At 45.2% G+C, this 25,824-nt stretch overlaps 1 protein-coding gene across 2 annotated transcripts in view; it reads left to right on the top strand.

Moving 5' to 3' along the window:
• LOC126357025 (transcription factor cwo) overlaps positions 1-25,824 on the top strand; it is a 156,315-nt gene that overhangs the window by 58,166 nt on the left and 72,325 nt on the right. Inside the window, exon 2 of one of the 2 annotated variants that reach the window (XM_050007417.1) lies at positions 10,806-10,868. The exons of the other annotated variant lie outside the window; for it this stretch is intronic. Within the exon in view, the coding sequence (XP_049863374.1) occupies positions 10,806-10,868 (63 nt within the window). The remainder of the gene's footprint in view (positions 1-10,805; positions 10,869-25,824) is intronic. 2 annotated transcript variants of the gene reach the window in all.

Below are 25,824 nucleotides of genomic sequence, written 5' to 3'. Positions count from 1 at the left end.
TTAGCAGCTTTCGCTCTTCATCTGACATGCCCCTCGAAATCATTGTTTCCTTTCAGCATTCTTCTTTATCCCGTTGTCTCTGAATGACACGGAACTATGGTCTTTTTCAGAGCACATGAAAGTAATATGGCTTGTTTTGTATGTGGCAGTAGCATCATATCTTCCAAAACGTTGAGTGTAATATTGTCTGTCTACAGATATTGAACCTTTGCATGAACTATGTCCGGCAGGACTAAACACTTGGTGCAAAAACAGCAGATACCGCAACACGTTCATACAGGTAGCCACAGTCTAAAAAAGATGTCATGAATGTTATAAATTTAATATCCACAGCTCTGCCTGATATTGAGTTTAAAAAATTTCTTAATGGTCGTACACAAATTCAGGATGAGAGTGTGAACAATGTAATTTTGACCAGAATTCTCGTTCTTCAACCCATGACGCTTACATGCATTGGATTACTGCTGGTAAAGTTGTCCCCATTAGAAACTGTCATTATTATTTTACTTATGCAGCTTCGTGGAGGTTTCTTCTTTTTACAAACGCGACTACTGAATTTCGTCATTTTAGCACTAAACTAAAAATACAAGTCACAAAGTAACAACAAATTTATTATGTTATTGTTGAGACTTGCTGTCGGAGACAGGAACACTAGCTTGCAGTAAGTACGATGTTAGCTAACTATGGGAATTCTTCCAAAAATGTTTTAAATGAATTTTTCGGAGTAAATGTTGCGACAAACCTGTGTCAGCATATTTTTAGACAATAAATTAAAAATACTGGTATAATGCTAAACACAAAAAAAGTTATTTCAATGAGGAAGGGCTCTGTTATTTTAGTATACAGAAGATCCAGAAACGAAATTTTCATTATTTTCTGGGTCTTTGTTCTCTAAAGAAGTACAGTATATCTCTTCATGAAAAATATGCAACCATTTTTGTTGCTGACACAAGAGAATACTGAAGTAAAATCGATGATGATATATAGAGACAGGGAAGTATATCTTCGAAAACGCAGTCAGTTAATGCTTTCTTTTCACTGATGAGAGGCCTATGCGTTCAGTGACATGCGAGCGCTGCTGTAATGAATATTACTATGGCGAAATTACAGTCAGGTATTGTAAAGTACATATTGCAGCTCAACAAGTTTGCGTGAGCTTAATCGCTGATATACACACATCCAAAAAAGTTTGCGTCACTCCGGTTCCCAGAACTCCTGAAGATAGACGTTGAGTGTGGGTATTGTACCACAGACACAACCCCTTTGACTGTTCAGAGATGTCACTTAACCCGCCCAAAGATGTAAACAACCATGCATGAGCAGCAACTACACTCCTGGAAATGGAAAAAAGAACACATTGACACCGGTGTGTCAGACCCACCATACTTGCTCCGGACACTGCGAGAGGGATGTACAAGCAATGATCACACGCACGGCACAGCGGACACACCAGGAACCGCGGTGTTGGCCGTCGAATGGCGCTAGCTGCGCAGCATTTGTGCACGGCCGCTGTCAGTGTCTGCCACTTTGCCGTGGCATACGGAGCTCCATCGCAGTCTTTAACACTGGTAGCATGCCGCGACAGCGTGGACGTGAACCGTATGTGCAGTTGACGGACTTTGAGCGAGGGCGTATAGTGGGCACGCGGGAGGCCGGGTGGACGTACCGCCAAATTGCTCAACACGTGGGGCGTGAGGTCTCCACAGTACATCGATGTTGTCGCCAGTGGTCGGCGGAAGGTGCACATGCCCGTCGACCTGGGACCGGACCGCAGCGACGCACGGATGCACGCCAAGACCGTAGGATCCTACGCAGTGCCGTAGGGGACCGCACCGGCACTTCCCAGCAAATTAGGGACACTGTTGCTCCTGGGGTATCGGCGAGGACCATTCGCAACCGTCTCCATGAAGCTGGGCTACGGTCCCGCACACCGTTAGGCCGTCTTCCGCTCACGCCCCAACATCGTGCAGCCCGCCTCCAGTGGTGTCGCGACAGGCGTGAATGGAGGGACGAATGGAGATGTGTCGTCTTCAGCGATGAGAGTCGCTTCTGCCTTGGTGCCAATGACGGTCGTATGCGTGTTTGGCGTTGTGCAGGTGAGCGCCACAATCAGGACTGCATACGACCGTGCACACAGGGCCAACACCCGGCATCATGGTGTGGGGAGCGATCTCCTACACTGGCCGTACACCTCTGGTGATCGTCGAGGGGTCACTGAATAGTGCACGGTACATCCAAACCGTCATCGAACCCATCGTTCTACCATTCCTAGACCGGCAAGGCAACTTGCTGTTCCAACAGGACAATGCACGTCCGCATGTATCCAGTGCCACCCAACGTGCTCTAGAAGGTGTAAGTCAACTACCCTGGCCAGCAAGATCTCCGGATCTGTCCCCCATTGAGCATGTTTGGGACTGGATGAAGCGTCGTCTCACGCGATCTGCACGTCCAGCACGAACGCTGGTCCAACTGAGGCGCCAGGTGCAAATGGCATGGCAAGCCGTTCCACAGGACTACATCCAGCATCTCTACGATCGTCTCCATGGGAGAATAGCAGCCTGCATTGCTGCGAAAGGTGGATATACACTGTACTAGTGCCGACATTGTGCATGCTCTGTTGCCTGTGTCTATGTGCCTGTGGTTCTGTCAGTGTGATCATGTGATGTATCTGATCCCAGGAATGTATGAATAAAGTTTCCCCTTCCTGGGACAATGAATTCACGGTGTTGTTATTTCAATTTCCAGGAGTGTATTAGACGGAGGGGATCCGGCAGACGATCAGTTACAGTCATTCCGCTAGGAGGTACAGGGCTTGTGTTTGTAGTTCAGCCATGCCTAGACGGGCAATACCGCGGTTCGATCGCGTCCGCATTGTTACTTTTGAGCCAGGAAAGGCTCTCAACAAGGGAAGTGTCCAGGCGTCTCGGAGTGAACCAAAGCGATGTTTTTCGGACATCGTGGAGATACAGAGAGACAGCAACTGTCGATGACATGCCTCGCTCAGACCGCCCAAGGGCTACTACTGCAGTGGATGACCGCTACCTACGAATTATGGCTCGGAGGAAGGCTGACAGAAAGCAACGTCACCGTGTTGATAATGCTTTCTGTGCAGCCAAAGAACGTCGTATTACTACTCAAACTGTGTGCAATAGCCTGCATGATGGCCAACTTCACTCCCGAAGTATATGGGGAGGTCCATCTTTGCAGCCACGACACAATGCAGCGCGGTACAGATGGGTCCAACAACATGCCGGATGGACCGCTCAGGATTGGCGTCACGTTCTCTTCACCGATAAGTGTCGCATACGCCTTCAACAAAGCAATCGTCGGGTAAGTGTTTGGAGGCAACCCGGTGAGGGTGAACGCCTTAGACACACTGTCCAGCGAGTGCAGCAAGGTGGTGGTTCCCTGTTGTATTTGGGTGGCATTCTGTGGGGCCGACGTACGCCGCTGGTGGTCATGGAAGGCGCCGTAACGGCTGTACGATACGTGAATGTCATCCTCCGACCGATAGTGCACCCATATCGGCAGCATATTGACGAGACATTCGTCACATTCGCGCTCCCACCGCGCACGCTCGACTAGAGCGGCCAGCCTGTTCTCCAGACATGAACACTATCGTACATGCCTGGGATAGATTGAAAAGGGCTGTTTATGGAAAACTTGACCCATCGACCCCTCGGAGGGATTTACGCCAAATCGCCGTTGAGGAGTTGGACAATATGGGCCACCAGTACCATGATGAACTTGTGGATAGTATGCCACGACGAGTACAGGCATGAATCAATGCTGAAGACGTGCTACTGGGTATTAGAGGTGCCGGTATGTACAGCAGTCTGGACCACCACCTCTGAAGGTCTCTCTTTATGGTGGTACAACATGCAATGTGTGGGTTTCATGAGAAAAAAATCTCTATTCTAATTTTCTGGGAATCATGCGTCATAGTACCATGCGCCTTGTTCTTTAGACCTTGCAAATGCGCATTACTATTTTGAAGAGGTTTACAAAATTTAGAGCAAACGCTGTGTCCTATTTTAATATAGCTGTTTTGGGTTGTAAGATTAACTAATTATGAATTCATCATCATCGTCATGTAATCAGCGTTCCAAGCTATGTACATTTCATTACATTGCAAATGTACAAAAAAAAAGTCTGGCGAAATAAGATGGTTACCATTGCGGAATCACATATTCAATAGATTGACAAACTGCAAAAAATGTGCAGTTTTTGTTTGATACCAAAATGGAAGTGTAGATGTTCTAATCACACGCTGATTGTAACATCGAAGAAGAATTTGCTTTGAGATTATAAAGACATCACCGGAGTGTCGAATGCCCACTGCTTCAGAATAGGCAAAGTTTAGCATGTAAACTCCTGGAAATGGAAAAAAGAACACATTGACACTGGTGTGTCAGACCCACCATACTTGCTCCGGACACTGCGAGAGGGCTGTACAAGCAATGATCACACGCACGGCACAGCGGACACACCAGGAACCGCGGTGTTCGCCGTCGAATGGCGCTAGCTGCGCAGCATTTGTGCACCGCCGCCGTCAGTGTCAGCCACTTTGCCGTGGCATACGGAGCTCCATCGCAGTCTTTAACACTGGTAGCATGCCGCGACAGCGTGGACGTGAACCGTATGTGCAGTTGACGGACTTTGAGCGAGGGCGTATAGTGGGCATGCGGGAGGCCGGGTGGACGTACCGCCAAATTGCTCAACACGTGGGGCGTGAGGTCTCCACAGTACATCGATGTTGTCGCCAGTGGTCGGCGGAAGGTGCACATGCCCGTCGACCTGGGACCGGACCGCAGCGACGCACGGATGCACGCAAAGACCGTAGGATCCTACGCAGTGCCGTAGGGGACCGCACCGCCACTTCCCAGCAAATTAGGGACACTGTTGCTCCTGGGGTATCGGCGAGGACCATTCGCAACCGTCTCCATGAAGCTGGGCTACGGTCCCGCACACCGTTAGGCCGTCTTCCGCTCACGCCCCAACATCGTGCAGCCCGCTTCCAGTGGTGTCGCGACAGGCGTGAATGGAGGGACGAATGGAGACGTGTCGTCTTCGGCGATGAGAGTCGCTTCTGCCTTGGTGCCAATGACGGTCGTATGCGTGTTTGGCGCTGTGCAGGTGAGCGCCACAATCAGGACTGCATACGACCGTGCACACAGGGCCAGCACCCGGCATCATGGTGTGGGGAGCGATCTCCTACACTGGCCGTACACCTCTGGTGATCGTCGAGGGGTCACTGAATAGTGCACGGTACATCCAAACCGTCATCGAACCCATCGTTCTACCATTCCTAGACCGGCAAGGCAACTTGCTGTTCCAACAGGACAATGCACGTCCGCATGTATCCCGTGCCACCCAACGTGCTCTAGAAGGTGTAAGTCAACTACCCTGGCCAGCAAGATCTCCGGATCTGTCCCCCATCGAGCATGTTTGGGACTGGATGAAGCGTCGTCTCACGCGGTCTGCACGTGCAGCACGAATGCTGGTCCAACTGAGGCGCCAGGTGGAAATGGCATGGCAAGCCGTTCCACAGGACTACATCCAGCATCTCTACGATCGTCTCCATGGGAGAATAGCAGCCTGCATTGCTGCGAAAGGTGGATATACACTGTACTAGTGCCGACATTGTGCATGCTCTGTTGCCTGTGTTTATGTGCCTGTGGTTCTGTCAGTGTGATCATGTGATGTATCTGATCCCAGGAATGTGTCAATAAAGTTTCCCCTTCCTGGGACAATGAATTCACGGTGTTCTTATTTCAATTTCCAGGAGTGTATTTAATCGATAACGTCAAAGATTAGGAATGTATCTCTCACTCAATAAATATCGAAATCGTTGTAAAATATCTCTAATGGAACCGCATCCACTTCAAAAAATCTCTGTCTGGTTTTTCTGGGAGGCGAGTAACAAAAATTTCCTTATCTACAAAAATATATTAAACAGTATTAATGATTTTCGCTTGTTTTGCACTAACACACTTTTTAGACTACACAGACGAAAGGGATGAGTTTCTGCTCGTTGTGTTCGACACCTTCCCTTTGTGCCAATTGCATTAGCTCAGTTTCGTGTTTTAACTCGCGTACGTCACATTTCAAGGATTAAATGAGCAAAACCAGCCAATAGTTCTCCGAATTGTTTGTGGGAAACTTCTTGGCTTGCACGCTTAGCATAACACCCATCGCACTATACTGCGAGACTTGGAGGTAAGACGGCACCCCGTTCAAACCCGTGTGACGGGGTAACTGCTGTTGATTCAACCTGAATGTGGTTTTAGGCGATAGTCATGCTCATTTATGCAAATACTAGGCTGTTTTCCATTTTACGCTCCCGACAATACGATACACAAATAGTTGAACTATGATAACATACAGGGCAAAGCGTCTGCAAGAGCATCCAGCCACAAAGTAAAATATTACAAGCCTGAGCGTTGAGTGGTTCGGCTTGGGCTCTCCTCCCTGGCGCCCTACGAATTATGCTGTACGTGAAAAGCAGACACAAGTGTAAAGAGACACATTACTTTGACGACAACATTTAACTTGTGGCACCATTTCTTTTGAAAAAAAAATGTTACTGTCAAGAGGCTTTTGAAACTGTAATTTCTATTGCCTAGTTAGTGCTATTTTTGTCACATTGAGTCAGTGGGACAGAAAGAAAAGTCATGTACAAAAAACGGAAAGTAGCTAAAGTAGACAATATCACAGCAAGCGCTTATGTGTTATTCATTGGCCACTTTATTCTGTTGTTGTTGTTGTGGTCTTCAGTCCTGAGACTGGTTTGATGCAGTTCTCCATGCTACTCTATCCTGTGCAAGCTTCTTCATCTCCCAGTACCTACCGCAACCTACATCCTTCTGAATCTGTTTAGTGTATTCATCTCTTGGTCTCCCCCTATGATTTTTACCCTCCACGATGCCCTCCAATACTAAATTGGTGACACCTTGATGCCTCACAACATTCCTACCAACCGATCCTTTCTTCTGGTCAAGTTGTGCCACATACTTCTCTTCTACCCAGTCCTATCCAATACTTCCTCATTAGTTATGTGATCTACCCATCTAATCTTCAGCATTCTTCTGTAGCACCACATTTCGAAAGCTTCTATTCTCTTCTTGTCCAAAATATTTATCGTCCATGTTTCACTTCCATACATGGCTACACTCCATACAAATACTGTACTTTCAGAAATGACTTCCTGACACTTAAATCTATACTCGATGTTAACAAATTTCTCTTCTTCAGAAACGCTTTCCTTGCCATTGCCAGTCTACATTTTATATCCTCTCTACTTCGACCATCATGAGTTATTTTGCTCCCCAAATAGCAAAACTCCTTTACTACTTTAAGTGTCTCATTTCCAAATCTAATTCCCTCAGGATCACCCGACTTAATTCGACTACATTCCATTACCCTCGTTTTGCTTTTATTGATGTTCATCTTATATCCTCCTTTCAAGACACTGTCCATTCCATTCAACTGCTCTTCCAAGTCCTTTGCTGTTTCTGACAGAATTACGATGTCATCGGCGAACCGCAAAGTTTTTGTTTCTTCTCCATGGATTTTAATACCTACTCCGATTTTTTTCTTTTGTTTCCTTCACTGCTCGCTCAGTATACAGATTGAATAACATCGGGCAGAGGCTACAACCCTGTCTTACTCCCTTCCCCAACCACTGCTTCCCTTTCATGTCCCTCGACTGTTATAACTGCGATCTGGTTTCTGTACAAATTGTAAATAGCCTTTCGCTCCCTGTATTTTACTCCTGCCACCTTTAGAATTTGAAAGAGTATTACAGTCAACATTGTCAAAAGCTTTCTCTAAGTCTACAAATTCTACAAACGTAGGTTTGCCTTTCCTTAATCTTTCTTCTAAGATAAGTCGTAAGGTCAGTATTGCCTCGCGTGTTCCGGTATTTCTACGGAATCCAAACTGATCTTCCCCGAGGTCGGCTTCTACTAGTTTTTCCATTCGTCTGTAAAGCATTCGTGTTAGTACTTTGCTGCTGTGGTTTATTAAACTGATAATTCGGTAATTTTCACATCTGTCAACACCTGCTTTCTTTGGGATTGGAATTATTATCTTCTTCTCGAAGTCTGGCCGTCAAAACACCGTTTCCACTCTTCAGTAAAGGTCTTCATGAGACCCTTACACACATTCTTCCTCGTCTTTGTCATTTCTCTTGTCAGTAATGTAGGCACCCAACGTGCACAGATTTTTCTGTACCCTAGTGACAGTACCAGTGATACCACACTACCCAATGACGAACGAGACATTTCAGCAAGCTGTCGTGTCGTCACACATTTGTTATTTTGGATGATTTGATCAATGGTCTTCTTATTCACATCACTCACTACCGTTGATGGTCTGCCTCATCGTGGATTGTCCAGTAGAGAGAAATCACCTACTTTAAACCTCTGGAACCACCGCTGGATACTGCTGCGATCCACTGTGTCCTCCCCATAAACAGGGAGCAACATCCTGTGAACCCATGTGGCAGAGTCACAGTCGGTCTTGAAGACGAACTCCATCACCGACCGTTGTCGCAACCTGACATCTACTTCACGGTTCATTAGGGCTCACCTGTAAATAAAAGAAAATACTTTTAATTATCATCTTATAGCTAAATGTTCCAAATATGTTCACAAAAAATTTCATTCTCCTCCTGCAAAAAATAAAAAAAATTACAGACGACTGTGCAAAACTTTTTGAACGCCCTTTGTACAACGAAAATAAAGCTGCATTTCGCTACCTCTTTCATTGTGGACAACGACGACGGTTTTAATAACAACCTTTTGAAGTATTGGCAAATTATTAATGGATGTTTTCAGTTAGCAATGCCGCGCGGGATTAGCCGAGCGGTCTCGGGCGCTGCAGTCATGGACTGTGCGGCTGGTCTCGGCGGAGGTTCGAGTCCTCCCTCGGGCATGGGTGTGTGTGTTTGTGCTTAGGGTGATTTAGGTTAAGTAGTGTGTAAGCTTAGGGACTGATGACCTTAGCAGTTAAGTCCCATAAGATTTCACACACATTTGAACATTTTTTTGAAGTTATCAAACGGCGCATTTAGCACTTTAGCATACTTTCTGAGATAGTAGGAGCGATAGCCATCTGAGTAGATCGGAACTGATGTCCGTTCACATCAGTCAATTCTGAATTAAGAAAACTGAAATACTAACTGGAAAACTCTTTTAAACATGATAAACGTAATTGTTGACTTACAATAGAGCTGCTATAAGAGTACTCAGAATGGAAGAAAATATTTCCTTTTAGTTTTATATCGACCTAGCCGAGTGTCCGGCGTTGCCCGGGTACATATTTACTCAAATCTTTTATTAGTCAGTCACTTTCTGTCCCTCTCTCTGTCCATACCGATGTCTTCCCTCTGATTCCGTATCCCCATCCACCCGTCTTTTGTAAGTCTCCTCCCCCCCCCCCCCCCCTACTCCCTGTTCATACCATTTCATTTCCTTTCGCTGTCCATCTCCTCATCCCCCACATCTCCGCCTATCTTTTCCTCCACTTGTCTCTGTCCATCTCCTTCTCCTCGTGTCTGTGTCTTTTCCTCCTTCCCCTTGTTGTCTGTCCGCCTCCTTTCTCCCTTCTCTCTCCACGTTATCACACTCACCCCAATAGGAGGATGATTGTTACCCCTACAGTATTTCTTTCCGTATTGTGACCAAAATGTGTCCCAAATTTGATTGAAATTGTTCCTTTTTTTATCCATGTCTTTGCTCGCATACGCTCATGTTAGAGGTACTTTACACATATTTAACAAAGTTCGTGCGTATTGTATACATATTTCACCTGTACGTCTAGTGAATTTGGTCGAGCAGTTTCATTTTCACTCAGCTCAATGTTTATGACGTCGTATCTCCTGAACGGTGATATAACTTTGCACGTACATCTAGTGCTATGTGTCTACTGTCTGCGAAATGCATTGCGGATAGAGTTATAGTAAAGAAGTAGTAAATTAAGACATAATGCTTCATATGGCAGTTCTACAGCATGAACAGCTAAAATATAGTAAGTGTAAACTATTTTCCTTTCATTATTTTGTGGGGGTACTCAGCGAAAAAAAATTTCATAAAGATTTGAAATTAGGTGTAAATTTTGTTACAAGTTTCTAAGCGCTCTCATCCTCAAATACTAGATGACTAAAGTATGGGGGTATGCTCACGTCGTGGGCTACACTTCTTTTTCACCTCCACTCCTACCGCTGTGATAGATAGGTGCTTCCTGCCCCACAGCGGTTCTTTTTAGACAGTAAGTGATAGGTGTACCAAGCTTGGTTGAAATCGATCCAGTGGTTTAAAGAAGATACATACAACAAATACATACATACATATACACCCCCCCCCCCCCCCCCCCCCCACACACACACACACAAATAGGTACATCCATTTTTATGACTGTATGGATCTTCTCCGTGATAATCTCTTGTTGTGTGAAGAGATTGCTTCCTCTGAGTTCAGTAGAATTACGTGATCACGTTGAGTCTGATTTTGTAAATAGTGAAGAGTTTCACTTGTTCATATACCCCGCATAGAACTGAATTGTGTAAAAGAATGGACTTTCAGCAATCACTGGGTAAAAAATATGATTTTTTCATTAAGTCTGAGGAACCAGTACTTTTTTTTTTTTTTTTGTATTTGCACCCCTTGCGAATGGATACGAAATGATTTGTAAAGATGAAACTAGCTTACTATAGATGCACAGTGTAGGATAATGAATGTGTGGGAGGCACGATTACCAGTGAGAGGAAGCAGCTGTCACAAAGGGACGGTTTGCTGTTTCAGCTGCAGCTCCGCCGACGGGTCGTCGCGCAGGGATGATCAGACCATCTTCCAGTACTGTGACGGGTGAGTTCTCGCTCCAAGCGACCACTCAGATAAAACGACATTACTCGCTGGAGCTTCCGCTTCCACACGCTCTAAATTCTCAACACAAATGACCTCTGCCACAAACTCAGAGATAAGACAGATCTTGCAAGGAGAACCGTTTCTTGTCCAGCAACCGTTAGTATCCCGATGAGTCCCCACGCCTAGGAGAGTAAGTGCATTCGTCCGCGTCTCTAGTTACGCTCACTGTTGGTTTGAATCTCTTTGGCAGGCGGAAAGCAGTGATTCTAGCGAAGAATAAGGCAGAGACAGCATTTTTGTGCTTATGTGAGGGGGAAGGGAGGAGAGGGATTGTCTATCAAGGAAAAATTAGAGGCCCACTGCTGTTCGTGTGATATACTGTCTGACATAAAAAGTGAAGAACCCACGAGGGGAGGAGGAAACAAATCAAAAATTCACGGTTGGAGAGAGGTTGTGATGTGGTTTCAATGATTACAATACCGAGGCAAATTTAGCAAGACTGGCGCTGTGAGTTCACTTATTACTGTGGCGTCGCACCCCCTGTGGCCTGGGTGCGGGCACTGATACGGTTGAGAGAAATGTCATAAAGCCGTTGTGTCCTCTCCTGAGGCAAGCTGGCCCTCAACTGTTGTAACTGGACCTAGGTATCCTGGACACTGACACTGGGCAGAAGTTCACGTCCGAGCTGGTCCCAAGTGTGTTCAGTTGGGGCAGATCTGGGGACCTTGCAGGCAACGGTAGTTTCGTCAACATAACGCAGACAGTTCATAGAGATGTGCTCCACGCGTCGACGAGTATTGTCCTGCTGAAACGTGGCACCAAGATGTTGTCGCATGAGAAGTAACACACGAAGACGCAGATGTCCGTGACATACCGATGTGCCGTCAGGTTTTCCTCACTTGGTAGCAATTGTAACCTGAGGCCATACCCAATGGCTTCCCATGCCATAAAGCCACGAGTAACACCGCTGCGGCTCAATATAGAATTGAAAGAACGGGGCATCTACCCAGGAAGCCACCATACTCGCCAACGATGGTCATTCGGGGTAGTGAATAACCACGATCCGTCGCTGAACACAAGGCGACACCACTGATCGGCGGTCTATACTTCCTGGTCACGGCAACACCACAAACGCAGCCGTTGGTGTTTCGGTGTTACCGGCCCCTGATGGCAATTCTGTAGCCCAGCTGCTGCTACTCTGACAAGGGAACCTCCCCATCGCACCCCCCTCAGATTTAGTTATAAGTTGGCACAGTGGATAGGCCTTGAAAAACTGAACACAGATCAATCGAGAAAATGGAAGAAATGGTGTGGAACTATGAAAAAATAAGCAAAATAGACAAACTGAGTAGTCTATGCGCAAGATAGGTAACATCGTGGATAATGTGAGCTCAGGAGCGCCGTGGTCCCGTGCTTAGCGTGAGCAACTGGGGAACGAGAGGTCCTTGGTTCAAGTCTTCCCTTGAGTGAAAAGTTTAATTTTTTATTTTCAGTTTATGTGACTAACTCTTATGTTTTCATCACTTTTTGGGAGTGTTTATCACATCCACAAGAAAACCTAAATCGGGCAAGGTAGAAGAATCTTTTTACCCATTCGCCAAGTGTACAAGTCAGGTGGGTCGAAAACATTTTCGTGTCATGCGAAGCACATGCCGTCACCAGTGTCGTATAGATATATCAGACGTGTTTTCCTGTGGAGGAATCGGTTGACCTATGACCTTGCGATCAAAATGTTTTCGGTTCCCATTGGAGAGGCACGTCATTTCGTCTATTAATCTCACGGTTTTGCGGTGCGGTCGCAAAAGACAGACACTAAACTTATGACAGTGAACAGAGACGTCAATGAACGAACGGACAGATCATAACTTTGCGAGAATAAAGGAAGTAAACATTTCACTCGAGGGAAGACTTGAACCAAGGACCTCTTGTTCCGCAGCTGCTCACGCTAAGCACGGGACCATGGCGCTCCCGAGCTCACATTCTCGTTGATGTTGCTTATCTTACGCATGGAATACTCAGTTTGTATATGTTGCTTATTTTTTTCATAGTTCAACACAACTTGTTCCTGTTTTCTCGATTGACCTGTGTTCAGTTTTTCAAGGCCTATCCACTGTGCCAAATTATAACTAAATCTGAGTGGGGTGCGATGGGGAGGTTCCCTTGTGAGACCAGTAGCGCAGGATGACACAGGGTGTGGCAGCGAGCTCGGGTGTCAGGTGCAGATGTGGAGGGGTTACGGTGTGGCTGGTGCACAGCACGGCGATGCTCCCTCGTGGTATTCAGACGTGGCCGGCCGGAACCTTGACGACGAGTATGCCTGCCCTCACGTTCGCATGCTGTCCTGCATAGGATCACTTTACATCCAAATCCCCCACATATCTGCATATTGCTCGATTCAACCATCCACCGACAGTGAGACTCCTTTCAAACTCTGACTGATGCTGATATCGCTGTCTATTCGTTCGAGGAAGTTTTACCCATTAAAAATTCTTTTGGTATTTTATCAGATTTTGACAAAACATCAGCCTCGTGTAAAACTTGTTAGTCACTTTCAGTGTGGAGAAAATTAATGTTAAGCTCAGCGCTTCGCAATATGTAAAAAATATAATCTCCTTTCACTGCGTATTCAGGGAGATGCAACTGGAGTCAATCATATCACAGAAATGTCTGGAATTAACAATGCGCGGCGGTATGAAATGAAGCGACCACGGGTAGTCTATCGGTTGGGTACAGGAAACCTGCTGTATTTATGCTAAAGATATCGCTCACAAGGCGCTTGCAAGGCGTATATTGGTCAATCATGTGAGATCCGTATCAGAGTACAAAGAATATCAGCGCAAATCTCCCAAATCCTCGTTTGTGTCGCGCGACTACTAAACTACCCAAAGTTTTATGAGAGTTAAACATTGTCGATACAGTCTAATGTCTTGCGATTGTCAGTTTACTAATGACTTCTTTCGCGAGCACGAGTCCTTATGAGGACCTGTGATAAAATACACGGGCAAAGAAGCAGAAACCTAATTTTTGCGTTGCTTTCCGTAATTACGATCTTTACTCACCGAAATAATAATACCTTGTAGAGACTTTCTGCGGCTGCAGATGTCGTAACAGAGATATTATTCCGGATACAGATTGCTTGGCCAATAAATATTCTATCCTACACGAGATCCATCGCCCCACTGAGTTTGTACCACAGGTCATAACACACATTGACACTCCGACAAATGATAAATGAGATGCCTGTGGCACCAGAACTTTTAATAAATAAATAAATTATTTGTTAAGTGAATGCACTTTCATAGATAACGTTTCTCCGTCGTAATTCCACCGTCCGCCAGGTATTGGATGCCAGCATTGGACCTTTTGACAACTGAACGGTCGTTACTTCGTGTCGGTTTTTAACGCGTTGTTGGCGACCTTGCGTTTCTCCCTCTGGCCGCGTCCCAGGCTCAGTATTCAGACGTCACCACAGAAAAACGGAAAACTGTATACAGTTGCTACAGCAGGCTTAGACTTCGACTCCGGCGCCAGCTCCTAGGCTCAGAAAGCAATCAATATGGATCCACGTCGCCGACGGTGAACTACGCAACTGCTTTATTTGCCCTCCAGCATTCACAGAAGAGGCTGCAGAAGCAGAGGACGGACTGGAGGTCCTGACCGCTGCATAAGGCGTGACGCAAGACCTAACTGTAAGGCTAACGGCACGCGCGCAGGCTTTTACAAGTCCGGTCATCGAAACTGTGCTGTGTCATCCCTGCTTCGACAGAGGTTTGGATCTGCAGCTTACTTCGAAGTTCCTGCTGCACTGAACTATATTTTTGCCTGCTCACGAACTCTCACCTTTTACCTCTCAACGTATGAGCTCAACTTGGCCGAAACTACTGACGTTGCCACTACCTGTAGTCGACAACTGGCAGTATATCTCTGATTTTCTCACGGCCCCGCCCCAAAACACGTCAGTAAGCCATATTGTAGGAGTATAGCTAAGTTAACGACAACATTTATATTACAGATTTTTAAAAGAGGAAAATATTATCCTAAATACCCTAATAGAAGGATGACGAAGTATTTAAAGAACTGAAATGATGCAATAACGAGCTTCAATTGCAATTAATCTAATTCCTAAAATATCTTTAAGCTAAACATTACGTTTAAGCTTCGTAGGAAACGTCCTTCAGTAGTTGGTTACTACTCTGCAGCGATCGATTTCACCGTTGCACGAGTTTATTCTTGATGGATTCTTGCCTTGCTTTGCTTTTATTGTGAGTTTTTTTTGTATGGAACCAGAGCTGAATATAAGTTTGTGTAGCCTCCTCTTCTCGAGGTACACACAAAAATGTAAACGTTATGGTCAGCTGCTCGAAACAAACAGTTAAAATCCGAATGAAAAGTTCTCCAAACAACCGAGCACCTACGTGAAGAGCAAGTCGCAGAATTCGGCTCCACCTTTTATAAATTGCGGAGAAATGCCATCCCCTGGTTGCAGCTGTAAAGTGTAACAGTATCTCATATTGAGAAATGAGACCGTATTTCAGTTGCCAGCGGCGATAATTTGTTTCCCATTCTGTGGAGTTGCCGATGGGTACGTAAGAAGCTCTGCGGAAGGAAAACAGGAACAGATAGAGATAATCGTGAATACGAGACAGAGTAGCGTGTAATTGATGTAGTTGTCCGAAGTTTGTCGTACCAGTACTGATAAAACAGAGTTTCCGGGCGGAGAAAGCACTGGGCTACGGAGAAAAGAATTCAGTGCTCGTCGCCACGGCTCGTCTCTCTGTAATAAGGAGGTATCGAACGCTGGATGCAGCCAACAGTTTCGTCTCACTCACGAAAGTTACGATTTTGAGTAACGCTACAGAACGCCCCTCACGTGAACTACCGAAGCAAATGTCGCATCCACACAGGGACTGATTTTAGCTGTGCGGGAAGTAAATTCGTAGGAAGAATAACACAGCAGTTCCATCCGCGTCCCCCGTCACGAGATAACGCCTATTTGATTTATGTAACTAACTTTTACTACGGCTTCTCTTGGAGTCGAGCCGTTGTTATTTGATAATATTGTACGTAATTTTAGGAGTTCAGTATGAGTCAGTTCTTGGTGTTTCCGAAGTTGCCCACCGTCGGGAGCGGCCGTGGCGTCGCCATGGCGGCGCAGAACCTGCAGGTAAGTGAGACATCCTTTTCTCTTCTGCGCGGCGTTGCGGCTGCCGGCTGCCGTTTGCGAGCTGAGCTCCGCCCCGGAGGCAGCAGATATCCACGCCTAGTAGCACAGCGGGCAGACGTCTGCAGCAGCGCTTCCACACTCCCGACCGAACCAACAAAACTTTCGGCCAACTCCGTTAAACTCACTACAGTGGATTCGAAGGGGATGAAAATAGGAAAGATACAGTGTCATGAAGTGAGAAGAGGAAAACTGTTCTGTGTAATGAATGTGTTGTGACTAATGAAAATTTGTACCAGACCGGAACTCGAACTGGGCCTTTCTGCTTTTTGTAAGCAGCCGCCTTAAGCTTTAGGCTGACACTGAACACCACGCCATCGCGCCTCACTCAAACTTCCGTTATGTTTCCATCTACACCGTCCGTCGAAAAACTTAAGATATAGATTTTATTCCTTGCCTCCGCGCAGTAATTACACTGGCGACTTTAAGTAACAACTGCAAACAACAGATGTGCACTCGACCAGTCGTTTGTGCGCACCTAAGTGGTGGATGTGCGACCCTGGAATTTTTGTGTCACAAATGGCAGTGGAGCAACATCTCTAAATGAAGTGTTCAAGACATTCTGCAGACTATTTTGAAGAAGATAAAATACTGCGCAGAGTTTGTCGCGCACACCTTCACTATTGAACAAAAGCGCTAGGACGCCCTCTGCTTGACTGAAATGTAAAACAGGGGCAATTCTTTTGTGGGATAAACAATTACTGGTGGCGAGACTTGGTGAGTATTAAAGCCACCATCTTAACGTTTCTCTGTCTGTTGTTAATCCAGTCTCGAAACTGGTAAGAAAGACGGGATATGTGAAGTTTGTGAGAGGCCTGGTGGCGTGTTCGGATAGGCTAACGGTAAAGGCGACTGCTTGCAAAAAGCAGAGCATCCCAGTTCAAGTTACGGTCTGTTACAAATTTTCATTAGGCACGATACATTCGCAAAGAATTCTGCCTCAGATATGTCGTTCAGGCCGCTTCGATCAGGCCATTCTATTCTAGTGCTTTCTCCTGCAGGGTGATCCCCAACTCCATTCACAAAGTGTCAGCGATTGTTCAGGGACATCTATTTTAGTGTAAAGGACCCTTGGTGTCCGGTGGTGGTTCGTTACAGAGTGAAAATATAATTACAATGTATTCTATTTCTTACATCAGTTACCTATGTTGCTCTAAAATTGCCTTTACACCCTTGAAGAAGCCTAATGTGGAATCGCAAAACGCCCAACACGAAACACAAGGTAATGCAACAGCACCCAATGGTAAAAGGACTGCGATACGACTGCCGTCGCCGCGGAAACAACTCAGCGTAGTCGTTATGCCGCTCTGGCAGAGCATTCAGTGAATCTTGCACACGAGGTGCATTTCAGTAAGCACAACATCTGTGAATTTATCCATACCACTGTTAACGTACAACGAACACCGTCGGTAAAATAAATCCGAGATAGAACCGGGGAAAGTACTATATATACGCTTGAGGCCGAAGAGCATTATTGTCGTCAGTAGCACGAGCGGTGTGAGGTGTAAAAGTTCGTTTCCAAACAAGACACGCAGCGCCTACAATCTATCGCTATTCTCTTGGAATACAGATACTAAGATAATAGGGGTGGGGAAATTAAACGAAATACCATAAATCCTTGACGAGCCACTGGAGACCACAGGTCTTTTATATTAAAACAATCAAAAGCTACGACATTTTGTCAGCGAAGTTCCCGTTCACTCTATTAACAAACATGCCATTGGACGCACATTATTGCAGCCTACCCTTTCTTGTAATTTTAATCTTCATGGTCATTATGCGGATGGGTGATGGTTCAGGAGGACAGGGTAAGTAATATTACGTTTCTTTATTCTTCTCGAAAAGCCGCTTTCTAAATTTCAAGGTTAATACTTTATGCGATGTATAGAATCTGCCAGTAGAGATGGTTGGAGACAATTTCGGACGCTATCGCCTTAAAAAAATGAACCAGTAAAAATCAACCATCTCTTTGCGTTTTCTCTGTCTCTCTTATTATTAAACTTTTGATGACGGGCCCACACCGACGAGAGTTCGGTAAATGACTTTCTTGGTGGAAGGACTACTCGTAGTTACTGTCCGAAGTGAAAGATAGCCTAACATTTGGGGAAACCCACTGGATTTGTCTGGGAGTCGGGAGTTATGACTGATTTCAGTGATTGCTCCACTAAGGTTTAACCTAAAAATACCGGTCCATGTTTCTATATACGCATTCCATTAGCATCTTCTTTAAAATTTTGAGCGACATATACCTCTCTTTGGGCCAAGCCTTGATAATTCCTGCTGGTTGTAATAAATTTCTGATCAAGAGTTGCATTTTGCAGTGGCTCTGTCATTTTGATAATACATTGACGTGACAAAAGTCACAGTATACCTACTAATATTCTTTCAGTCTTGCTTTTTCCAGGCGTAGTGCAACAGCTCGACATGGGACGGACTCAACTAATCGTTGGAAGTCTCCAGCAGAAATATTGAACCATGTTGCCTCTATACTTGTCCATGATCGTGGAGGTGTTGCCGAGTTAGAATTTTGTGACCTCCCGATTATGTCCCATAAATATTCGATGGCATTCATGACGGGCGATGTGAGTGGCCAAATCAATAGCACGAATTGTCCAGAATGTTCTTCAAGCCAATCCCGAATAATTGTGACCTGGTGACATGGCGCACTGTTATATATTTATATATATGCCATCGTTGTTTGTGAACATGAAATCCATGAATGGTTTCAAATGGTGTCCTAGTATCCGAACATAACTGAGGACCTATTCCATTCCATGTAAACACAGCCCACGTCATTGTGGAGTCACCACCAGCTTGTACAGTGCCTTTGACAACTTATGTCCATGGAGTCGTGGGATATGCGCCACACTCGAATCCTCCAACCAGCTCTTGCCAACTCAAATCGGAACTCACACGACCAGGCCACGGTTTTCCAGTAGCCTAGGGTCCAACTAATACTGTTACGAACCCAGGAGTGGCGCTGCAGGCGATGTCGTGCTGTTAACAAAGGCATAACCATTTCGCAGCACTGTCCTTCCCTCATTGATGTCTGCGATCGTTTGGCGCAGTGTTGTTTGTCTGTTAGCACTGGGAATTCTAAGCAAACGCCACTGCACTCACTCGCAAACTGAAGGCGGTCGCCCATTACGTTGTCCGTGGTGAAAGATAATGCCTGAAATTTTGGTATTCTCGGCACACTCTTGACACTGTGGATTTCGGAATATTGAATTCCCTAGCGATTTCAGAAACGGAAAATTCCATGCGCGTAGCTTCGTTTACCATACCGCGTTGAAAGCGTCAATTCCCGTCGTGCGGCCATAAACTCGTCGGGAACCTTTTCACGTGAATCACCTGAGCAAAAATGACAGCTCCGCCAATGCCCTGCCATTTCATACCTTGTGTACTCGATACTACCGCCATCTGTATGTGTGCTCATTGTATGTCAAATAATGAATGCGCCTCCCCGGTTTAATGTTCCTTTGGTGTTAATTCAATATTAAGAGTGTTCACCTAAGTCACCCGCCATGCTTTTCAGAAAGCCGCAGACGATAGCTTATCAAATCATCGTGTGTAGCAACGGTCCTATTACGCTGACCTGAGGCACACACGATATTACTTTCTCTTCCGACAACTCGCACTGGAGAACGGCATACTGAATTGTCTTCTAACATGTTGTCAAGACAGTCACATAAATTTTTCCTTATTTCGTAATTACGTATTTTATTTACTTGATGGCAGTACAAATGAGTCAAATGCCTCTTAGCAAAATGGTTCAAATGGCTCTGAGCACTATGGGACTTAACATCTTAGCTCATCAGTCCCCTAGAACTTAGAACTAATTAAACCTAACTAACCTAAGGACATCACACACATCCATGCCCGAGGCAGGATTCGAACCTGCGACCGTATCAGTCGCGCAGTTCCGGACTGCGCGCCTAGAACCGCGAGACCACCGCGGCCGGCTGGCTCTTAGCACTAGGGACTTAACTTCTGAGGTCATCAGTCCCCTAGAACTTAGACCTACTTAAACCTAAGTAACCTAAGGACATCACACACATCCATGCCCGAGGCAGGATTCGAACCTGCGACCGTCGCGGTCGCGCGGTTCCAAACTGTAGTGCCTAAAACCGCTCGGCTACTCTGGCCGGGGATGGCAGTGCAGAACAGTTAGACATTTCCGGAATCAAAGAATACGACATTCACTTGGTCTGCCCCATCTACGGTCTTCTGCAACAAAGTGAGCTTGGCTTGAAATCGCTACCTCGTTGTAAAAGAAACGTGAGTGATTGCATTACAACATGGCCTGTTAGTGCGCGACTGGCTTTCGCCATATAACTGTGTCCTTATGCGAAACAACTTTCGAACATAGATCAGCTCAGTGGCAGGGACAAGCAACACATTTAGCGATGCGTCAGTTCGCTCCTCAGGAAGGCTAACAACACATCGGGGCTCCTACTCAGCTCACGGAAAACAACAGCTAGAAATGTTTTCAGGGGTGGAAGGAACCAATATACACACTTCTATAGACTCAAGCGGCACGTACTTTGCAGGCGACCGTCAATAATTGAACGTACTTGTTAAGGAAACTAATTTTCGGGGATAATTTAATTTTTTTAATGTGAGACCTCGTAACATAATATTTCCTGTCACAGCGCAAGATGCTGTATTTAGTAAACTGCTCATCTTCTACCACAGAAACTATCGATTTTGTTGAAACTTGTCACCGTGTTGAACTCTGTTGTTTTTGTTGTTATTGTTTTCAGTTTGAATACTGATCTGATGCAGTTCTCCAAGCTAGTCTATCATCCCCCATTTTCTTCGTATCTGCGTAACTACAGCACCCAACGTCAACAATCTTGTCGAGATGCTACTGTCTCCCTCTACAAATCCCCCTTCCCGCCACACACACACACACACACACACACACACACACACAAATAGCCAAATTAATTAACACTATGTGTCCTATCAATCTATCTCTTCCTTTAGTCAGGTTGAAGTTGTTTTTCTCTTCCGATTCGATCCTGTAGTCCTTCTCTTCCGATGCTGTACTCTTTAGTTCGCCGATCTACGCGTGCATCCTGCATCGTGTTTCTGTAGCGCCGTATTTAAAAAGCTCCATTACCTTCCTGTCTCTGTTGTTTACCGGCCACAAATTTATATTAGATATTGACATACTTCTCTTTTTCAGAAAATTTTTTGTAGCATTACCTGTCTTTATTTTATATCGTCTTTACTTCTTGCGTCGCCAGTTACTTTGCTGCAAAAATCGGAAAACTTGTCTATTAATTTTTGTCTTTTTTCCTAATTTAATTCCCTCGCCATCGCCTGATTTAAATCCACTACACTCCATTATCCAGGTTTTACTTTTGTTGCCGGCCGCGGTGGTCTCGCGGTTCTAGGCGCGCAGTCCGGAACCGTGCGACTGCTACGGTCGCAGGTTCGAATCCTGCCTCGGGCATGGATGTGTGTGATGTCCTTAGGTTAGTTAGGTTTAAGTAGTTCTAAGTTCTAGGGGACTGATGACCACAGCAGTTGAGTCCCATAGTGCTCAGAGCCATTTTTTACTTTTGTTGATGGTCATCGTAACATGATCGATTCATATAACTGTAGTCTAGTTTCTGTAGAAGTTATAGATAACCTTTCGCTCCCATTATTTTGTCCTTGATGACTTAACAACTTCAATTTACCTCCACAGAACAGTCGTGTGCAAATACGGTATGACATTAGTTCGTTAGTAATCTGAATATTACGGTTCTATACTGTTGTGGTAATATAATCTTGATTGGTTCTTACAAATGTATTATCGGTCTTCGAAAACAATTCCGTGATTCTACAACAATAAATCCGCAGCCATAAGCATCACTCCAGTCCCCACTTTTCTGTTTTGGAACGGCATTAGCATAGTCCTAAGAGCGTTGAAACTTTATTAGTGGGGACTATTTATTTACGTTTCATACAAAATAGATACATGGTTCACAGCTTCACTGTCCTTCAAAGTAGCTGTCAGAATTGCGTGCAACCATTCTGTATGCGACCATCCATTTTCCTGCAAAGTGGTTGATGGGCTCTGCACAGAAAGTGTCGCCGGTTCTTTTCCAAACCTGGTCGCAGATTATACACCAAAAATCAACAGAAATACGGCGAATTAACGGTCATCCGTTGGGGAGCAGTATGTGTTGCGATAACACCATCGCAATCGCACACCAGAAAAAAACATAACTTTCACATTGCTGATGTTCTGATGAAATTTTCCGTCGTCGTCATGACACGTAATGACGTCATTAGTTTGATTTGCATTTAAATTGTGACTCGTTCGATTTGACTAGTGCTTTATCCAGCGCTTGACGCGGCGTAAGAAAGCAAAAATGTTCAAATGTGTGTGAAATTTTATGGGACTTACCTGCTAAGGTCATCAGTCCCTAAGCTTACACACTACTTAACCTAAATTATCCTAAGGACGAACACACACACCCATGCCCGAGGGAGGACTCGAACCTCCGCCGGGACTAGCCACACAGCGTAAGAAAGCCTCTACTCGCGTAGCATTGCAGATGGACGCAAGCAGCGTCGTATCACAACCATTTTCATGCTTCCGTCAAATCATGAGGAATCCATCGTTGTAGGATTTTTCTCATGCTCAGGTGTTGCTTCAGAATGAAAAGCACAATCGTATGCGCTAGTTCTGCATCTCGGGCCATCTTACGATGCGTTTGGCGTCGGCCCTTGTCCCGTAATGTGGGAAGAGCAGACACTTTTTCTTCACTGGCAAAGGGGCGAGCCGGTCAATGAATGCCTGCCACGTTTTACCGTGCCTTGTTGACAGCTTTTAGATCCACCACGCTAGTGTTCTATAAAGGCAATGCAGATTCTCCGCTGTCCTCTTCAACACTTTGATGATACTATGGTGCTATACGTCCCCCGTTGCATTCAACGTCTGTCAAACTCGGCCCTTCTTTGTTTCGAAAATGTGACAGCATGAGATTTTGACCGTTCATGCGGGAGATATGTGAAGGGAGAGCCCATTTGCTCTGAGGTGAAACAGATGTATATCACTAAAGAGCGATATAAGCGCGTATCTTTGGCAGTGTTGCAAAGCTCCAATCTTCGTAGTCACGTGAGGTACCAAAGATAAACAGCTGCTCTAAGGAGCCAATCTTGCACATAATCAGTACATCTCTCAAACTTGCTGGCTGCTTTGATCTGTGTGTCAGGTCGGGATTCTAACCCGGAGCCTTACCTTTCAAGCGCAGTGCTCATACCGTCTGAGTTGTCCAGATACAACTCGCAGCTCTCCCTCACAGCTTTTCTTCCGCCAGTACCTCAACTCCGACGTTATAAATTCTACAGAAGTTCTCCTGCGTACATTACTGGACTAGCTCTCTTGGAAGAAAGGATATTGCGGATAAGCAATCCCATATGCTGTGGCTGAGCCATTTCTCTGCAATATCCTTTCTTCCGAGAGTGCAAGTCGGGCGAAGTGTGCAGGAGACGTTTGGATGGTGGGCAGCACGGAAGCTGTGGGGGCGGATCGTGAGCCTTACCTAGTAGCTCACTCGGTAAGAGCGTTGCCTGTGAAAAACAAGATTCCGACTTCGAATATCAGTCCGGCACATAGTTTTAATCCGACAGGAAGTTCCAGACCAGCATAAACTGGGGTACCTGTCCCGGTAGGCAATTTCAGGAGGATCAACGCCAAATTCATATCCTTGAAGAAAAAAACCTTGTTTCACAACGCGCCTAGCATCCAGCGCACGTTGGTCTATCGATTATCCACATGATTTTGAGACGCATCGCTGTTGGTTTTTGAACATTGTAATTGATTTCTGGACTAATCGTCAGTTGATTTTTGAATGTGTACCTAGGCGTACGCGGTGTCTCTGACAGGGGAATCCCCGTTGCATCTAGAAATTAAAAATAAAAATAAAACTTTTCCGTGGGCAAAAGGGGACGGGGCTACACGAGCTGAGCCGAATAAACAGAACGGATGAATGCCAATCGCTGTTGATGTGGTTGACTAGGTGTACTAATGATAAGCGTTGTTTTAATTATTAGCGACATCCATAGATTCAGACTACCAGAGTGAAAATAAACGACTAAACGGGGTAACAGATAAGAACTATTACATACTAATCTTCTTAGTGTATCCAAGAAAATGAAATTTTGACAGAAAATTTTTGCCAGATGGCTAGACTACCGAGGGCCAGTAGTACAGTCCACAGATAGCAGCCTCTTAAAAGTTCTATTCTCGGAATAGCGCGGAAAAGCGCTTTGTACGAACACGTAATAACGCCTAACCGGAGAATAAAAGTTGGATAACTAAACTGGTGAGTCTGGCACGGTTAGTGAAGTTACCCAGAGAATAAGTTTTGACTATGGAAGGAATAGTTACGGAATTAGTGATGACAAGTTGTGTGTTAGAATCAGGAAGGAGAAGAAATGGCAACATCACACAAATTATATGGAAGAATAAGACTATTCCAAATTTATATAAAAATTACGTACTACTACTTTTCGATTTCATGCTTGAGAAACGGGAGGGTATGAATGAAATGTGAAACTACATCCTAACATAAAACTTTTTGCTCGTAGTAGACCTAACAGACATTTGATTTTAGTACTTCATGAATTACATTCTGTTGTGTTATTTATGTAAATGAGGTTGATAAAAATAACCATTTGTGCCAAAACAGTCTCGCTTATTTGGCGAGTGTTACAATAGCTGCAATATTAGAAAGACCTGTTTGGCTTTATGTAGCACACAGTGACAAAATATACGTAATCAAATCGAAAAACCACACCATTTTTGGGTACTATTCGTATTAACAGCTTTTTCAGTGTTAGACAACGACATTTTGACTTTTCATATAGCAGAACGTTTCACGAACTTTGATGAGATGATAGATTCTTTCACAGAAAGGAAAGCATGCCGTGTAAAGCTGTAACAAATGTAGAGAGAAGAAAATATTGGGACCTAAGGACTGGAGAAATGTGTACGGTCTTGCCTGTCTCTTGTCTTTGCTGATTTTATATTTCGTGTATTTAATTTTATGTCACACAAAAGAGAAACTTATTCGCCAATAGGCAATAAAGAGCGCAATTTCCTGAAGAGTTCTTATTCCCCAAGTTACAAGACGGGCTAGAGGTGTTCGTGGCCTTAGTCTTACTGCCAATAACGGCTCGCAACAGTTAGTGCTGACACGTCTGGGTTCACAAGCCCTCTTACCTTCCTGTGCTAGCTATGCGACCCGTCACTGCTGCCCTTACAATACGACGATCCTGGCGGGTGTCTGTGCGAGGAGTCCGAAACATAGTCTACGAGTGTAAAATTGTTCAAATGACTACTGACACCAGCATCGCTGCACAACTGAAGCGGTACGCCCAACTTGTGTGGCAATTCTGTGAGAGGAGCACCCCACCACTCGGAAGGTCACAATTTGACCACTTTCAAACTCGCTCAGTTGGCTGTAGGAAGCACGAGCTCGTCTCCACGGTATGGTAGCCTGCTTGCTTACCACGTCTGCCTCCTGACTGTGAGCATATCGCTCTGGTAGCTATGCCATTATGCTATCTATTGGCGGACGTCGTTGAAACCACTATCAGTACATCTACTGTTTCCCAGGCAGCATATGCCATCTGCCGTCATCGGATCACAATCGAAGTCCTCTTCCCATGTGTGATATATGTTGTTGTTGTGGTCTTCAGTCCTGAGACTGGTTTGATGCAGCTCTCCAT

This window comes from Schistocerca gregaria, chromosome 1 (genome assembly GCF_023897955.1).
Source record: "Schistocerca gregaria isolate iqSchGreg1 chromosome 1, iqSchGreg1.2, whole genome shotgun sequence".
NCBI lineage: Eukaryota > Metazoa > Arthropoda > Insecta > Orthoptera > Acrididae > Schistocerca > Schistocerca gregaria.
This window is presented reverse-complemented; position numbering and strand designations above follow the sequence as displayed.